We start from the raw sequence: 15,701 nt of genomic DNA, 5'->3' as shown, positions 1-15,701 counted from the left end.
TGACTAGGGGTCGAACTCGTGCCCCCTGCATTGGGAACGCGGAGTCTTAACCCCTGGACCACGAGGGAAGTCCCAGGAATTTTATTTCTTTGATTTACTAATGTATCTTCATTTTGTAAAAATAGCAGTTGGCACCTGGTAGGTGCTTAGTAAATATCTGTTGAACAAGTGAACTAATGAAGGATGAGTTCCAGATTTCTGGTTTGAGCAGCTGGATAGGCAGGGCTGACGTTTTCTAACACTGGGACATCGGAGTTGGAGCAGGAGCAGGTGTGGAGGAAGATGTATCAGCTGATGGGTCCAGGGCTTCGGTATGTCAAGAAACAGGAAGGAATCCAATGGCAAACACTAGACTAGGGAAATATTTACAATAAATTATGTGGATGCCATCTTTAATTTGTAAAGAGTACATGAAAACCAATTAGAAAAGATCACTAATGTTAGTAAATAAATGGTAGTATAAACATGAGTAGAAAATCCACAAAAGATAAAGGATACAAATATTTGAAAAAATATTCAGCTTTATTAATACTAAAGAATGCAAACTAAATCAGTATGACAATTTCTCTCTCATCAAATGATTACCAATTTTAAATAATGAGAATAATGATGAACTGGTCAGAATGTAAATTTGTGCAGAGTTTTTGCGAAGTAATTTGGCAGAATGTATCAAGTGTCTTAAAATGTTTATATCTTTTGATCAAATAATTCTGTTTCTGGAAGTATATCATAAGGAAGCCTGAGAAAAGCCTATCCTGCCATGTACTCTTCCCCATCTGCTTACTTGACTCTGAAACCCTGTGTTACTTGTGAAATACCCCTGGGGTGGCACAGGTAACAGGCGACTGAAGACTGGCTGCAGAAGCAGAGGGCTCCGTGTGTCTGGGAACATTTTAACAACTGGAAGACTCATCAGTGAGCTTCATATTGAATTATTTGTTTTTTCTGTTGTGTTTCTAGATGAAGACCGTCAGCGTTGCCTTAGTTTTGTGCCTGAATGTTGGTGTGGACCCTCCAGATGTGGTGAAGACTACTCCTTGTGCACGTTTGGAATGCTGGATTGGTAAGCATGGGTCCCTCTCTTACAGCCTGTTGCAGGGATCACTGCGTGGGGTTCTGGGCTTGGCAGGGCTTGCCTCCACTGTCCTGTTCCAGTGCAGGCCTGTGATTGGTTTGGGTAAATCTGAAGATTTTATTTCATTTTGCAGTTATATAACCTTTAGGCTATTTTAGATACATTCACTTATGACTTGCAATGGAGAAAGTGTCTCAAGAAAAATTGATAAGATAATGACTATTGGATTATATAATTTTCTCCTTTAAATTTGTCCTGCGTCTGGCATGTAGTACAAGTTTTATTTATTTATTTATTTATTCATTCATTCATTTATCTATCTATTTATCTATCTATCTATTTATTTATTTATGGCTGTGTTGGGTCTTCGTTTTTGTGCGTGGGCTTTCTCTGGTTGCGGCAAGCGGGGGCCACTCTTCATCGCAGTGCATAGGTCTCTCACTGTCGCGGCCTCTCTTTTTGCAGAGCACAAGCTCCAGACACACAGGCTCAGTAGTTGTGGCTCATGGGCCTAGTTGCTCCGCGGCATGTGGGATCTTCCCAGACCAGGGCTCGAACCCGTGTCCCCTGCATTGGCAGGCAGATTCTCAACCACTGCGCCACCAGGGAAGCCCAATACAAGTTATATACACTTAAACCTGAATGACTGATGCCTGCATGCAGGTGCCTCAGTTGCACAGTGAGGAGTCCCACCTAGCTCTTTCCAGGAGGAGGCGAGGCTGTTCTTTGTCGTCATCCTCCTCGGAGCATCTTAGCACAGTGCTGACTGGAAATGGTGAGTGTGCACAACCTTCACTTGTTTCTGGTCTTAGGGAGAATGCATTAGGCTCCCACCACTAAATAGGACATTAGCCAAAGTTTTTTTCTGATGCCTTTTCTAAGGTAAGAAGTTCACTTCTATTTTTAGTTTGCTGAGAGTTTCTGTCAAGAATCAATGTTGGGGCTTCCCTGGTGGCGCAGTGGTTGAGAGTCCACCTGCCGATGCAGGGACACGGGTTCGTGTCCCGGTCCGGGAAGATCCCACATGCCGCGGAGCGGCTGGGCCCGTGAGCCATGGCCACTGAGCCTGTGCGTCCGGAGCCTGTGCTCTGCAACGAGAGAGGCCACAACAGTGAGAGGCCCGCGTACCGCAAAAAAAAAAAAAAAAGAATCAATGTTGCATCTTATAAAATGCTTTCTCAACATGTTGAGATAATCACCTGGCTTTTCTCTTTTAGTCTGTTGATGTGGTGAATTATATGGATTGATTTTTTGGTTGTTGAGCCAACCTTGAATTTCTGGCATAAACCTCACTTGTATTATCTTTTTCATATGTTCCTGGATTTGACTGCTAATATTCTGTTAAGGAATTTTGCATCTCTGTTTATGAAGGATATTGGTCTATAGTTTTCTCATATAAACCAAACCAAAAAAAAAAAACATATTTGTTTGGTTTTGGTACCAAAATAATGCTTGGTCTCATTAAATGAGTTGAGAAATATTCCCATCTTTTCTTTTTTATGGAAGAGTTTGTATTGATTTGGGTATTATTTCTTCTCTAAATTTTAGTGTGATTTACCAATGAAGCCATCATAGTATGAATTTTCCTTTGTTTCCGTCACTGATTATTCAGCTTTCTCTTGTTGGTAGGATCAGGGCAACCCCCCCCCCCCGCCCCAGCTTTTTCTATTCTAAGCAAAAGCAGAAATTCCCTTTATCTACTTTAAATAGTAAAAATTACAAATTTATTATAATCTGAATTGGAAAAAAAGTTATTTTTCCCACTTACCTGTCTCGCCACTCTTTGGGGGTGTCTTAGGATGACAGCCTTTGTTTCACAGCCTCCTGCCTGAAGCATAGGCCCCTTGTTCCCCAAGCCCGGTGTCAGTAGCTGTTTTCTGTGGCCAGTTTCCTTAGATGCTTTCTTGGCTCTCTGCCATCCCCTGGTGACTGTGCCGATTGAAATTGACTTCTTATTAGCCACCACTGACTGTTTCCACTTCATTTATCCCTTGTCAAAGCTGAATTTAATCAATTGTTTTCTATTTCCTCCCTCTTTAACTACTCTTCTGTTAGGTTTTTTAACACAGGGCTTCTCAACCTGGATCCTAGTGTGTACTCCTAGGGATGCGTGAGCCCGCTGGGATTGTGTGGTTGGTTGGTGGTGTCTGAGTACAGCATTGCACCTTCCGGGCTGAGGGCCCTTGGTTTTTATTAGATTCTCTAGGGATCCTTTGCCTCCTACCCTCCTGTCCCCAAATAGAAATCAAAGAATCCTCCCTCACATCTCACTCACCCAGTCTCTTTGATCAGTATTTATGGGACAATGGTAATGAAAACGCAAAGAATTCCTTACTTCCTTCTTGGTGTGAAATCCAGCAAATGAATAGATTTTTTAATATTGTGTTCTTAAAAAAATTTTGCAATTCAGGTATGCAATCTACTTTGTAATAATTTCGATGGATTTTTAATTCAAAAGGGCACATTGCCTTTTTTTAAATTTAATTTTATTTATTTATTTGTTTGTTTGTTTATGGCTGCATTGGGTCTTTGTCGCTGTGTGGGCTTTCTCTAGCTGTGGTGAGTGGGGGCCACTCTTCGTTGCAGTGCGCGGGCTTCTCCTTGCAGTGGCTTCTCTTGTTGCGGAGCGTGGGCTCCAGGTGCACAGGCTTCAGTAGTTGTGGCCCGTGGGCTCAGTGGTTGTGGCATACAGGCTTAGTTGCTCCGCAGCATGTGGGATCTTCCCGGACCAGGGATCAAACCCGTGTCCCCTGTGTTGGCAGGCGGATTCTTATCCACTGCGCCACCAGGGAAGTCCCCACATTGCCTTTTTTAAGTTGAAAAAATTTCGCTTGGCTTTTATTAAAAAGTGGGTCCTTATGTTGGTGATTTTAACAATATGGGATAAGAAAAAAAAACTCTTAGAGATTTGATTCAGCAAATTTTTAATGGTGTCTAGCAGCCTATATTTTAATTTTTATTTTGAAAAAACATTTTCAAAAGTTGCAAGTAGAGCACTAAGCAGTGTCTTTCCTGATTATTTGAAAGTAAGCTGCTGAAATGATGCTCCATCACCTTGGAATCCTTTAGTGTGTGATTCCTACAAACAAGAGTTTCTCTTTCATAATGACAACTCCGTCTTCACAGACAGGGGATTAACATGGATGCCCTGCTACTGGGTAAGCCTCAGGCTGCATTCAAGTTTGCCAGGTGTCCCCATAAGGTCCTTTATGGCACAAGGACCCTTCGCTGTATCACCCATTGCCCTTAATTTAGTCTCATTCAGGCTGCAGCAGGCCTCAGTCTTTCCTTAACCTTCATGACCTTGACATTCAGAAGATCACCGGTGCTCTGTTTAGCAGAACAACCCTGATGTTTCCTCGGGATTAAATTTTGTTTATGCCTCTTTGGCAAGAGTGTCATGGAAGAGATCCGCCTTCCTCCATGGTGTCCTGTCAGGTGGCATGTGACTTTGATTTATCCCATTGCTGGTTATGTAACTCTTTTATCACTTGATTAAGTTGGTGTGGTACCTGAACTTCAGCTGTGAAATCCGCCCCCTTCCCTTTTGTAGTTAATAAGTATTTTGGGGGAAGAGGTGCTTTGGCTGCGTTAATATTTCTTTCTTCATCAGACTTTCAGTTTATTCAATTTGAACTCATGGTTTCCTTTTTTATATTTTATATATTTTTATTCCTATTTTATATTATAATCAGTGGATTATAGTCCAATATTACCATCATTTATCTTGATACTCCACTTATTTCCCATTTAGCTAGTGGGAACCCATTCCCACTGGCTTATACGGCCTTTTGTCTTGCTTCCATCGTCCTTAGAGTTACATCTGTACTTTCTATCTCATCTTGTCTTTCCCTGCTCCATTCCTGGGATCAGCCATCTCTCCAAGGAGCCCAGTTCCTTTTAGTGGCAAATAGAATTTGAAAACTGAGATCTGGGTTCTAGGTGTTCTTATTGGAGCTGTGTACTGTGTTGTTTCTCCCATTGCCTCTCTCATTGGACGGAGCAAGGGAATGCACACATGTGCATAATATGTGTATGTGTTTCCGTGTGGACACACATTCATATCTATATTTCAGTATTATCTATACAAATAAAAAACATGCATTACATTAGTGCCTCCCATTCCAAACCAAAAGGAATTTTCCATATTTATAACTCTTCCTCTGACAGTGAGAACCTTGGTATCCTTCATCCTTAATATATTTACTAATTTGATGAATCCTCCTGTGTGAACCAACTTCTTATCCCTGTCTGTCATCACACTCCTTTATTTTATACCCAGCTGCTTCCCCCACAGGTGTCCAGCCTCCTCATTGCCTGGGCTCCGATACCCCATATGGGTCACCGCTCCACAGACATACCTTCTTTCCTTCCCCCGTACAGGCTCTGAGCCCCTGACTGGACTTGACAGCTCATTCTGGGCTGCCGCAGTTACCCTCATCCTAGAGCAGGTGCCAACCTTGCCCAGACCTGCCCCTCCCCCCAGTGGCTTTAGGATTGTTCAAGAAGGGATTTCAGCATTTTCAACAAGTGCTTTAGGTTTCATTCTTGGCTAGCTCAAGGGATGATGATATATATATCAGTAACCAAGATGGAGAGTTGGGGGCCAGCTGGGCTGGGGAGATAATGGGATTACATTTTGTGTAAGGTAAGGTGCTTCTGGAATGCTCAGAGTAGAGCCACCTTCCAGCAGACAGCAGGAAAGACCTCTCTGGTTGGAGAAAGGGATTTGGGGGACGTCACCTGCTGAGAATGTGCAGTGACCAGAGGGAGAGGAGCAGAGCCAGGCCGTGAGTGAGTGGGGAGGGGCACCGCCTGGGACGGGGACCCCTCTGGGTGGGCAGAGGTAGGAGGAGGGCCGGCTGCCACTGGATGAGAGTTTCAGGTTGGCATTGTCACAAGCTGTGGCTGCAGTTGAATGAGAGATGCTGGGAGCCTGGAGAGCGAAGGAGAGAGGGACAGTGAAGGCTTGGCTGGCGAGGCAAGGAGACCCAGGCTCGATGACGGGTTGGTTCTGCCTTTTTCAGGATGGGAATACCTGGAGTATGTCATGGGTGGGGAAGGAGTCCCAAGGAAGACCCCCTGCAGGGGTTGGTGCCTTCACATAACCTAAAAAGATGTTTCCGTTTAGAAGGCAACCAATCGATGTTTTATATGTGGTCTTAGCATTTTGTGCTCTGTCACCAGAATTCAAAAGGCTTTGCACTCGTCAAGACCCCAGCTTATTCATTCCAGCTGTTTCACTCAGTGAGTCCCTTAACCATTTGGGGCCTTAGTTTCCTCATCTGCAAAATGGAGCTGATGATGGCACCCACCTTTTGGCTGGAGGGAGATTAACTGGAGCGTGAACTGGGCTTAGCATGGGGACTGCCCTCAGCCAGGAGCAGCCCCCACAGGCCTGCACCCGCCTCCCCACCCCACCCAGCAGGCCAAGGTGTGGGTGGGAGCTTGAGCTCTTCCTGCGTCTGTGCTACCTCTGCTCCGTTCTGTGTGCTCGCCCCAAAGGAGAGGGGAAAGAGCCCTGTGCTTCTGTGCACAGGGCTGGGTAGGGATTACGAGTTGATTGCTTTATGGCTGCAGACACACATGAAACTGGTGAGACTGTGCTGGTTGAAACTGCCCTGATCTCAGGGACAAGGGGTCTGGGAGCTTGAGAAATAGATTCTTACTTTCCAGTCCCTTTTTGTGTACCTGTGTGTGCACAGTCTCCATACACGTTGGGGAGAATCCTACTTCCAGAGGCTCAGAGGATATAAGAGTCCCTGAAGCGGCCCTTTAGGTTTTCCTGTGGTGCCAGAACAAGTGAGTAGAGGTTGCAACCACAGTACTCTGCAGTGATGGCCTGCCCTCCCTGCTGGGCTGTTGCACAGCCAAGGCCCGGCTTCCGAGCTCCGACTGAGAGAGGAGGAAAGGCGCACAGGCCCTGAGTAGCCCGGCAGGGGTGTGTGCGCAGACATGAGGCTGTAGGCGTGGTCCGGGAGCTAAACGCCTCTCCCCGCCCCACCCCTCGTTCCTGTAGATAATAAGATGCTGTTTTATTTCATGGAGGCCGACACTCAGGGAAGCAGGGGGGAAGCTGTTTTGTTTTATGGCCCCACATTAAAGTAAAAACAATCCCGCTAAAGAACGGTGCTCCCATACCTGCTGGAGGAATCTGTGTTTTAAAACAGAGTGTAGATGAGCTGAGTGCTGAACAGGAAGGAGTATAATTTAGCCTTGATGTCTTTTATGTCTAGCTAATGGTAACCGTGTGTCACAGGTAAGAAGGCTATGGGTTTGTCGGATGCTTGGGAATTTGGTTATCCTAAGGAAATATTTGGGAGGCACTCTGCTTTGTTTCCCTTATTCCTTAGAGAAAAGCATTTTCTTCTTCCCTCCACACAAGTGGGCATTAAGAGACCTGTGTTGATGAGCTAAAAATAGTGGTGGAAGGCCTTTGCGTGTCGCTCTTGGTTTTACAGACACTTTCACAGAGTGTCGTCTGATTCTTACATCAGACTTGGGCTTGAGAGATAGTCGAGTTGGTCAACAGATGTTTGTTAAGTAGAGATCTACGTGTTAAGTGTAGAGGTATACACAGAAGAAATGTAGGTCGTGATCCTTGGGATTTCGCTGGAGACAAGACCAGAGCAAGGGAGACAGGCCCCTCGAACTCAGCAGATGTGGGGGAGTCGGAATGGGCCACACGGGTGGGGGGTGCTGCACAGGAGGTGAAGGACCCCAGGAAGAGAAGGAGCCTGGTGGTGGGGACCGAGCCCTGGGAGCGCTTGCTGGGCTTGCCCGGGCCCTGCTGCTGGATGCTGGGGCACGCCCCATGCCTGCACCTGGGACCCTTGCTCTAAGGGGCTCCTGGTTTAAACCCTGTTTTCTCTGTCCGGTGACGCCAGCCTCTTGTAGTAGTGTCTGGGTTTCCCCCGAAGGAGGACTGTGTAACTGCTCGGATCCTCCCTTCCTCTCTACTGTGCAAAGTGACTTGTTGTTAAACAGCGAGGCCCATACTTAAAACAAGGCGTCCCAACCACCCCCTCAGCTCTTTTGAGAACACATCCAGCTCTTGGTGTTTGTATACAACACAGCAAAAGATAATAGGGACCTGGTCTACTTGTGGATATGTCGGGAGGGAGGTTGAGTGGTTAAGATGGGGCTTAATTGTAGAGAAGGCTCCTGCAGGATTCTGGCTCCCTTCCTAGGACCCTCAGGTACTGGGAGGATCGGGGTTGGGCCATTAGCCAGAGAGTTACTGCCACAGGCCGTACAGCTAAGGGGCTCCCAACTCTATCCTTGAGCTCCATGAGATGAAATACCTCTCACTCTGTGCGCTACTACTTATAAAATGTATGTAGATGATATTATGGCTAATAGAATACAGAGCCATTAAAAACCATTTCTGATTTCAGTGGCCTTTTTGCCATTAAGTACTTTCTCAAGCAAAAATTAGTTACACAACTGATTAGTGGCAGAGTCCTTGAAAGACATATAAAGAAATTTGCACTTGATCTGGGAGGCAGTTCTCAGTTAATAAGTCGATGAACAAATACTTAGGAAATGTCCACTAAATACAAGCTACAAAGAAGTGCAAACGTTCCTTGAGCAGTGAGCTCTACATGTTTCTAAACTTTCAATTTGTACTGAAGGATAGCATATGTTCAGGAAGGTGCACTGATTCAAGTATGTAGTTGATAACTTTTCCCAAACTGATCAGACCCAGATCAAGAAACAATATTATCAGTGGCCTGGAAGCCCATCTTGTCTCTTGTCACCTTCTAGTCACCCAGGCCCTGGGCTCCACTGTATTGACAGAGCCTGTTATCTCTGCTGATTTTGCATGTTATCTAAGTGGGAGCATTCAGGAGGCACCATAGGCCTTTTGGGGGAGTGACATCATAGAAGTATTATTTTAGAAGGACTCACTGTGCTGGTCTGTTGAGAGGAGACAGGTCAGTGGGTTGAGAGGAGACAGGTCAGTGAGCCCTACTGCGCTCCCTGGCCTCTGCCCTCTGCTCCCTGCAGCGTCTTCAGGAGCTGGCTGGGAGCAGGGAGTCTCAGTAGTGTCAACACGAGGTGCTGCTGGTTGGACCAATACAGTTGTAGCTGATGGTTGTAGTGACCATCACGTAGTGACCAACGTAGTTGCAGTGATGGGGCGCAGGTTCTTTTGAAGGAAAATTGGAGAGGACATGGTAGTTGGGTTGTGTAAATGTGAAGAAGATGGGGAGGTAAAAAAGGCTCCACTTTTTGGGCTGGCTGAATGCCAGCACCACCAGGAACCTTTGTGACCTTGGACTAAGTCATTTGACTGCTTTAAGCTTCAGCTTTCTCTTCTTTGTTATGAGGTGGGTTGGACTAAGTCCATGTCATTGTGAAGTTCTAAGCGTTATGAAATACAGAGGGTTATGCTGAAAAGCTTGCAGGCAGGGATATTTATCAAGAGCTAAAATTTTATACAAATGCCAATTACCATCTACTTTTCTTTCCATCCATCTATCCACCCACCCACCCACTCACTCACTAATTCACTTCGTTCATTAAGTAGAAACCCGTGAAGGTATTAGAAGAGAAGTGTTTTATTAAGACAGAACTACAATTTTAAATTCATGTTCTGTCTACTTCACCCTACATCAGATTGATAACATTGTCAGCAGTATCCACCCAGGAATTTAATTTTAGTTTACTTAAGTTATTTAGTTGTTTATTTTAGTAAATGTGGTATTAAATGCACCATTCTAGTTGTCCTCATTCTTTCTCTCTCTTCACCTCCCCCTCTCCCACTCGCTGTCATATTCTTGGGAGGAAACCATAAAACTAATTGACTGCAGGGATTCCCAGTGGGTCGGATGTGACAGCCTCACTTAGTTGATCACAGCCTGATGGATGGCCGGTAGCTGCCCCTGCTCCTCCCTTGGGTGGTGGTATTTTGATCTGAGACCAGGGGAAGAAGAGTGGGTGCTGCTGTCAGCCGCCACTACTGATGAGGCTCCAGTGTCTGCTGGGCCATCGGTGAGGTGCACAGAGAAGTGTGGCGTGGCTCTCTCCAGCTCCCACATGCTTTCCACACGCCCTCGCTGGGAACAGTGGGGGGAGGAAGGGGCAGGTGGGGGCCTGGGCTTTCCAGAGGGTGAAGTCCGAGGAGGAGGTGTAGTTTTCGTCCTCCCAGCACTCTGGGCCTTTGGAACTCCCTCCCTCCCTTTGCCTTTGTCGTGGTTCTTTAGAGGATGTGCCTAAGAGCTGCCACTGATCAATGTGATTCCTGGGCAGGCCTTTATCTTTTTACAGAGGAAACCACTTCTGTTCTCTTAGCCATAGGTTGCCTGTGGCCAGAGCGCTGACCACAAGGGCACTGCATGGAAGTGTGGATGCATGAATTAGACGCGTTCAAACCAGCTCTGACATTTACTCTGTTGGTCATCATGCACAGGACATGACCAGCTATTTGATGGCTTCAATTTGTTGAAGTTGTTTTCTGCTTCCCTTTGCTTTGGTTCCCTTTGCTCTGTTTCCCTTCCCTGTGCACTTAGGTGGCCCTTAAATTTAACTTTTCAGATCTCAATTCATTCCTGTCTCTTGCCAGTCTTGTGATTCAGATTACAGCAGCGTTGATTGCTGTCATTATAATTCTTTTGAGACCTTAACACTCTGTTCCTGCCATATCAGAGAGAGACAAAGATTAACATCTAATTTCTTTAGTTATGGGTTAAAACAAGTTTACCATAATTCTTCCAGATAAGTTAGTTACAACCCAATTTTCACCAGGTTTCCCTCAGCCAGAGCTGCTCATCAGGTCACTGGCCTCTTCTGAAGCTATTGAATTAGACTTTCCAGGGTGGGGCCTGGCGTCTCTATGAAGAGTCCTTGATGACTTTGACATGTCCATGGTAAAGGCCTCTTCCAACTCTAAAGTCCTGTTACTTAATTTTATAATTCATTTTGTGTTATTTTTATCAAGGTAACATATGCATATCTTAAAAATCGAATAGTACTAAAAGGTAGATTAAGAAAGAGCTCTGTCCTGCTCCCACCCTTCCCAGAGGGGCTACTCTGATTGAGTCCTTTCTTGTCTATACATGTATATATAACCTTTTCCCCTGTAGTTACAAATTTGCTAAATTTTCTGTGAACTTATGAGTTTATTTTATTTTTTACATATATTCCAGTACATCTGTCAAATGCTATCAATATTTTTTCCAGTGCTCAGATAATCTGTTACTTTTTAAAAAAACACTCCTCTAGCTCCCGTTGGTCTCCTTGGTCTCTGGATCTGGTACATGGGTGTCTTGTGGTTTTTCTTTTTCTGTTTCTCTCTGTCTGTTTCTCACTGTCTCTCTGTCTCATTTCCTGGATCCTTTGTTGCCTTTTTTTGTGGCCTGTTTCCCAAGAAGAGGAACATGAGATACAGGTTTTGTGTTTACATGTCTGAAAAGACCTGTATTTTACCCTCAGACTTGAATATCAGGTTGAAATTATTTTCACAGAGGATTTGAAGGCATTGCTTATAATGCTGTTGGGAAATCCAGAGCTTTTCCCATTCCTGATTCTGTGTTTATGATCTGATTTTTCTTTGTCTTTCTTTTTTTTTTTTTTTTTTGGTGGTGCCATGTGGCTTGTGGGATCTTAGTTCCCTGACCAGGGATTGAACCCAGACCCCGGCAGTGAGAGTCCTAACTACTGGACTGCCAGGGAATTTCCTGTCTTTTGTTTTTTAACAATTGGATTATGATGTGTCAGGATGTGGTTTCCTTGGGTTAATCCTGTTTGTGGTTCACTGAGCTTCTGGAATCTATTAGTTTACATCTCTTACCAAATTGGGGAAGTTAACAGGAATTATATCTTCAACTACTTTTTGAGCTCTGCACTTACGTTTCTCTTTCTGAGACTCTGATGACACTAACATTAGACCTTTTGTTATTGTCCCCCCAGTCCCTTTAGGCTCTTTTCTTGGGAGTCATTCCATTTCTACAAAGAGGAATCTCGAATTCTCTACCAGGGCGGGATTGTTCAGCAGTGGCCAGGAGGAGAGGAGAGATTAGCTGATATACTTTGTGGAAGATAGTATTTGAGAGGGAGAGTTGGGGCAGAGTTAGTATTAATACATGGAAAACAAGGAGACTGAAAAACAATTCAAGAAAGATGTCATTTTCATACACTACTTGGCTCAGCATTGAATAATATTTCCACAGGCATTACTAATGTAAAACACTGAATATTAATTTAATAAAAATGTGATGTGGTTATGTTGGGAGAGTAGGGAATGGGGGAGTGGGATGGTGGCCGAAGAGAGGACAGTTCTGTCCTCTCAGAAGTGAGGCTTGGGATGTGGATGGAGGGGCAGGACTGCTGCTGTTTTTTTGAAAGCCTTGTGATGCTATCTGCCTTAAGTTAAATATATATGTATAACTTTGAGTTCAAAGAAGCCCATGGGAATGCTCTGGTTAAAAGAGAGAGGCTGGATATCCTAGAGCATGGAGTTTAGTGTCTGAAAAAGTGGAACGATCTGGAATCCAGAACATAGAGTGGAAGAATTAGTCACAGTTTGGAGGAGAATTAGATAAAAGACTTAAGTATTCTACCTATCCAGTAGTCTAACCTCTTCCTTTGAAAAAAATGCTTTCTGATTGAAATTAGAGACTGTTGAAAACAGTTTCTTACAGCTGTTAAAGTGTGGTCTGTGGACCACTGGGGGTTCCTGAGACCCCTTCAAGGATCCACGGGGTTGGGACTATTTTGTAATAATGTTAAGATGTTATTGGCCTCTCACTCCCTCTTGCGAGAGCACCGGAATCACAACTAACTGCTGAACAGTCATCGACAGGAAGACACTGGAACTCACCAAAAAATATATCCAAAGACATCCAAAGACAAAGGGGAAGCCACAATGAGACGGTAGGAGGGGTGCAATCACAATAAAATCAAATCCCATAACTGCTGGGTGGTTGACTCACAAACTGGAGAACACTTATACCACAGAAACCCACCCACTGGAGTGAAGGTTCTGAGCCCTGCGTCAGGCTTCCCAACCTGGGGGTCCGGCAACGGGAGGAGAAATTCCTAGAGAATCAGACTTTGAAGGCTAGCAGGATTTGATTGCAGGACTTTGACAGGACTGGGGGAAACAGAGACTCCACTCTTGGAGGGCACACACAAAGTAGTGTGTGCATCGGGACCCAGGGGAAGGAGCAGTGACCCCATAGGAGACTGAACCAGACCTACCTGCTAGTGTTGGAGGGTCTCCTGCAGAGGCAGGGGGTGGCTGTGGCTCACCGTGGGACACTGGCAGCAGAAGTTCTGGGAAGTACTCCTTTGCATGAGCCCTCCCAGAGTCCGCCATTAGCCCCACCAAAGAGCCTGGTAGGCGACCTGCTGGGTTGCCTCAGGCCAAACAACCAACAGGAAGGGAACTCAGCCCCACCCATCAGCAGACAAGTGGATTAAAGTTTTACTGAGCTCTGCCCAACAGAGCAACACCCAGCTCTACCCACCATCAGGAAGCTTGCACAGCCCTCTTAGATAGCCTCATCCACCAGAGGGCAGAGAGCAGGAGCAAGAAGAGCTACAATTCTGCAACCTGTGGAAGGAAAACCACATTCACAGAAAGATAGACAAAATGAAAAGGCAGAGGACTTTGTACCAGATGAAGGAACAAGATAAAACCCCAGAAAAAACAACTAAATGAAGTGGAGATAGGCAACCTTCCAGAAAAAGAATTCATAATAATGATAGTGAAGATGATCCAGGACCTCGGAAAAAGAATGGAGGCAAAGATGGAGAAGATGCAAGAAATGTTTAACAGAGACCTAGAAGAATTAAAGAACAAACACCTAGAAGAATTAAAGAACAAACAAACAGAGATGAACAATACAGTAGCTGAAATGAAAAATATACTAGAAGGAATCAGTAGCAGAATAACTGAAGCAGAAGAATGGATAAGTGACCTGGAAGACAGAATGGTGGAATTCATTGCCGTGGAACAGGATAAAGAAAGAAGAATGCAAAGAAATGAAGACCTAAGAGACCTCTGGGACAACATTAAATGCACCAACATTCACATTACAGGGGTCCCAGAAGGAGAAGAGAGAGAGAAAGGACCCAAGAAAATATTTGAAGAGATTATAGTCGAAAAGTTCCCTAACATGGGAAATGAAATAGCCACCCAAGTCCAGGAAGCGCAGAGAGTCCCAGGCAGGATAAACCCAAGGAGAAACACACCGAGACACATAGTAATCAAACTGACAAAAATTAAAGACAAAGAAAAATTATTGAAAGCAACAAGGGAGAAACGACAACATAACAAGGGCACTCCCATAAGGTTAACAGCTGGTTTCTCAGCAGAAACTCTACAAGCCAGAAGGGAGTGGCACGATATATTTAAAGTGATGAAAGGGAAGAACCTACAACCAAGATTACTCTACCCAGCAAGGATCTTATTCAGATTTGACAGAGAAATCAAAAGTTTTACACACAAGCAAAAGCTAAGAGAATTCAGCACCACCAAACCAGCTCTACAACAAATGCTAAAGGAACTTCTCTAAGTGGGAAACACAAGAGAAGAAAAGGACCTACAAAAACAAACCAGTAACAATTAAGAAAATGGTAATAGGAACATACATATCGGTAATTACCTTAAACGTGAATGGATTAAATGCTTCAACCAAAAGACACAGGCTCGCTGAATGGACACCAAAACAAGACCCATATATATACTGTCTACAAGAGACCCACTTCAGACCTAGGGACACATACAGACTGAAAGTGAGGGGATGGAAAAAGATATTCCATGCAAATGGAAATCAGAAGAAAGCTGGAGTAGCAATACTCATATCAGGAAAAATAGAATTTAAAATAAACAATGTTCCAAGAGACAAGGAAGGACACTACATAATGATTAAGGGATCAATCCAAGAAGAAGATATAACAATTATAAATATATATGCACGCAACGTAGGAGCACCTCAATACATAAGGCAACTGCTAACAGCTATAAAAGTGGAAATCAACAGTAACACAATAAGAGTGGGCGACTTTAACACCTCACTTACACCAATGGACAGATCATCCAGACAGAAAATTAATAAGGAAACACAAGCTTTAAATGACACAATAGACCAGATAGATTTAATTGATATTTATAGGACATTCCATCCTATAATGTCCTATATTACACTTTCTTCTCAAGTGCGCACGGAACATTCTCCAGGATAGATCACATCTTAGGTCACAAATCAATCCTCAGTAAATTTAAGAAAATTGAAATCATATCAAGCATCTTCTCTGACCACAGTGCTATGAGATTAGAAAGCAATTACAGGGAAAAAAACATTAAAAAACACAAACACATGGAAGCTAAACAATATGTTACTAAGTAACCAAGAGATCACTGAAGAAATCAAAGAGGAAATCAAAAAAGTGCCTAGAGACAAATTACAACGAAAACACAACGATCCAAAACCCATGGGATGCAGCAAAAGCACTTCTAAGAGAGAAGTTTATAGCAATACGACCCTACCTCAAGAAACAAGAAAAATCTCAAATAAACAATGTAACCTTACACCTAAAGGCACTAGAGAAAGAAGAACAAGCAAAACCCAAAGTTAGCAGAAGGAAAGAAATCATAAAGATCAGAGCAGAAATAAAT

General features: G+C 44.2%; 1 protein-coding gene across 2 annotated transcripts in view; it reads left to right on the top strand.

The window, feature by feature from the left end:
• RPTOR (regulatory associated protein of MTOR complex 1) overlaps positions 1–15,701 on the top strand; it is a 339,786-nt gene that overhangs the window by 80,358 nt on the left and 243,727 nt on the right. For both annotated transcript variants that reach the window (XM_082603639.1, XM_082603638.1), the window contains exon 2: positions 961–1,063. In XM_082603639.1, coding sequence (XP_082459765.1) covers positions 961–1,063 — 103 coding nt within the window. The remainder of the gene's footprint in view (positions 1–960; positions 1,064–15,701) is intronic.

The sequence above is a fragment of the Mesoplodon mirus genome, assembly GCF_964341445.2.
Source record: "Mesoplodon mirus genome assembly, chromosome: 18".
NCBI classification, from domain to species: Eukaryota; Metazoa; Chordata; class Mammalia; order Artiodactyla; family Ziphiidae; genus Mesoplodon; species Mesoplodon mirus.
The sequence above is the reverse complement of the archived record's forward strand: the minus strand, read 5'-3'. Positions and strand labels throughout refer to the sequence as shown.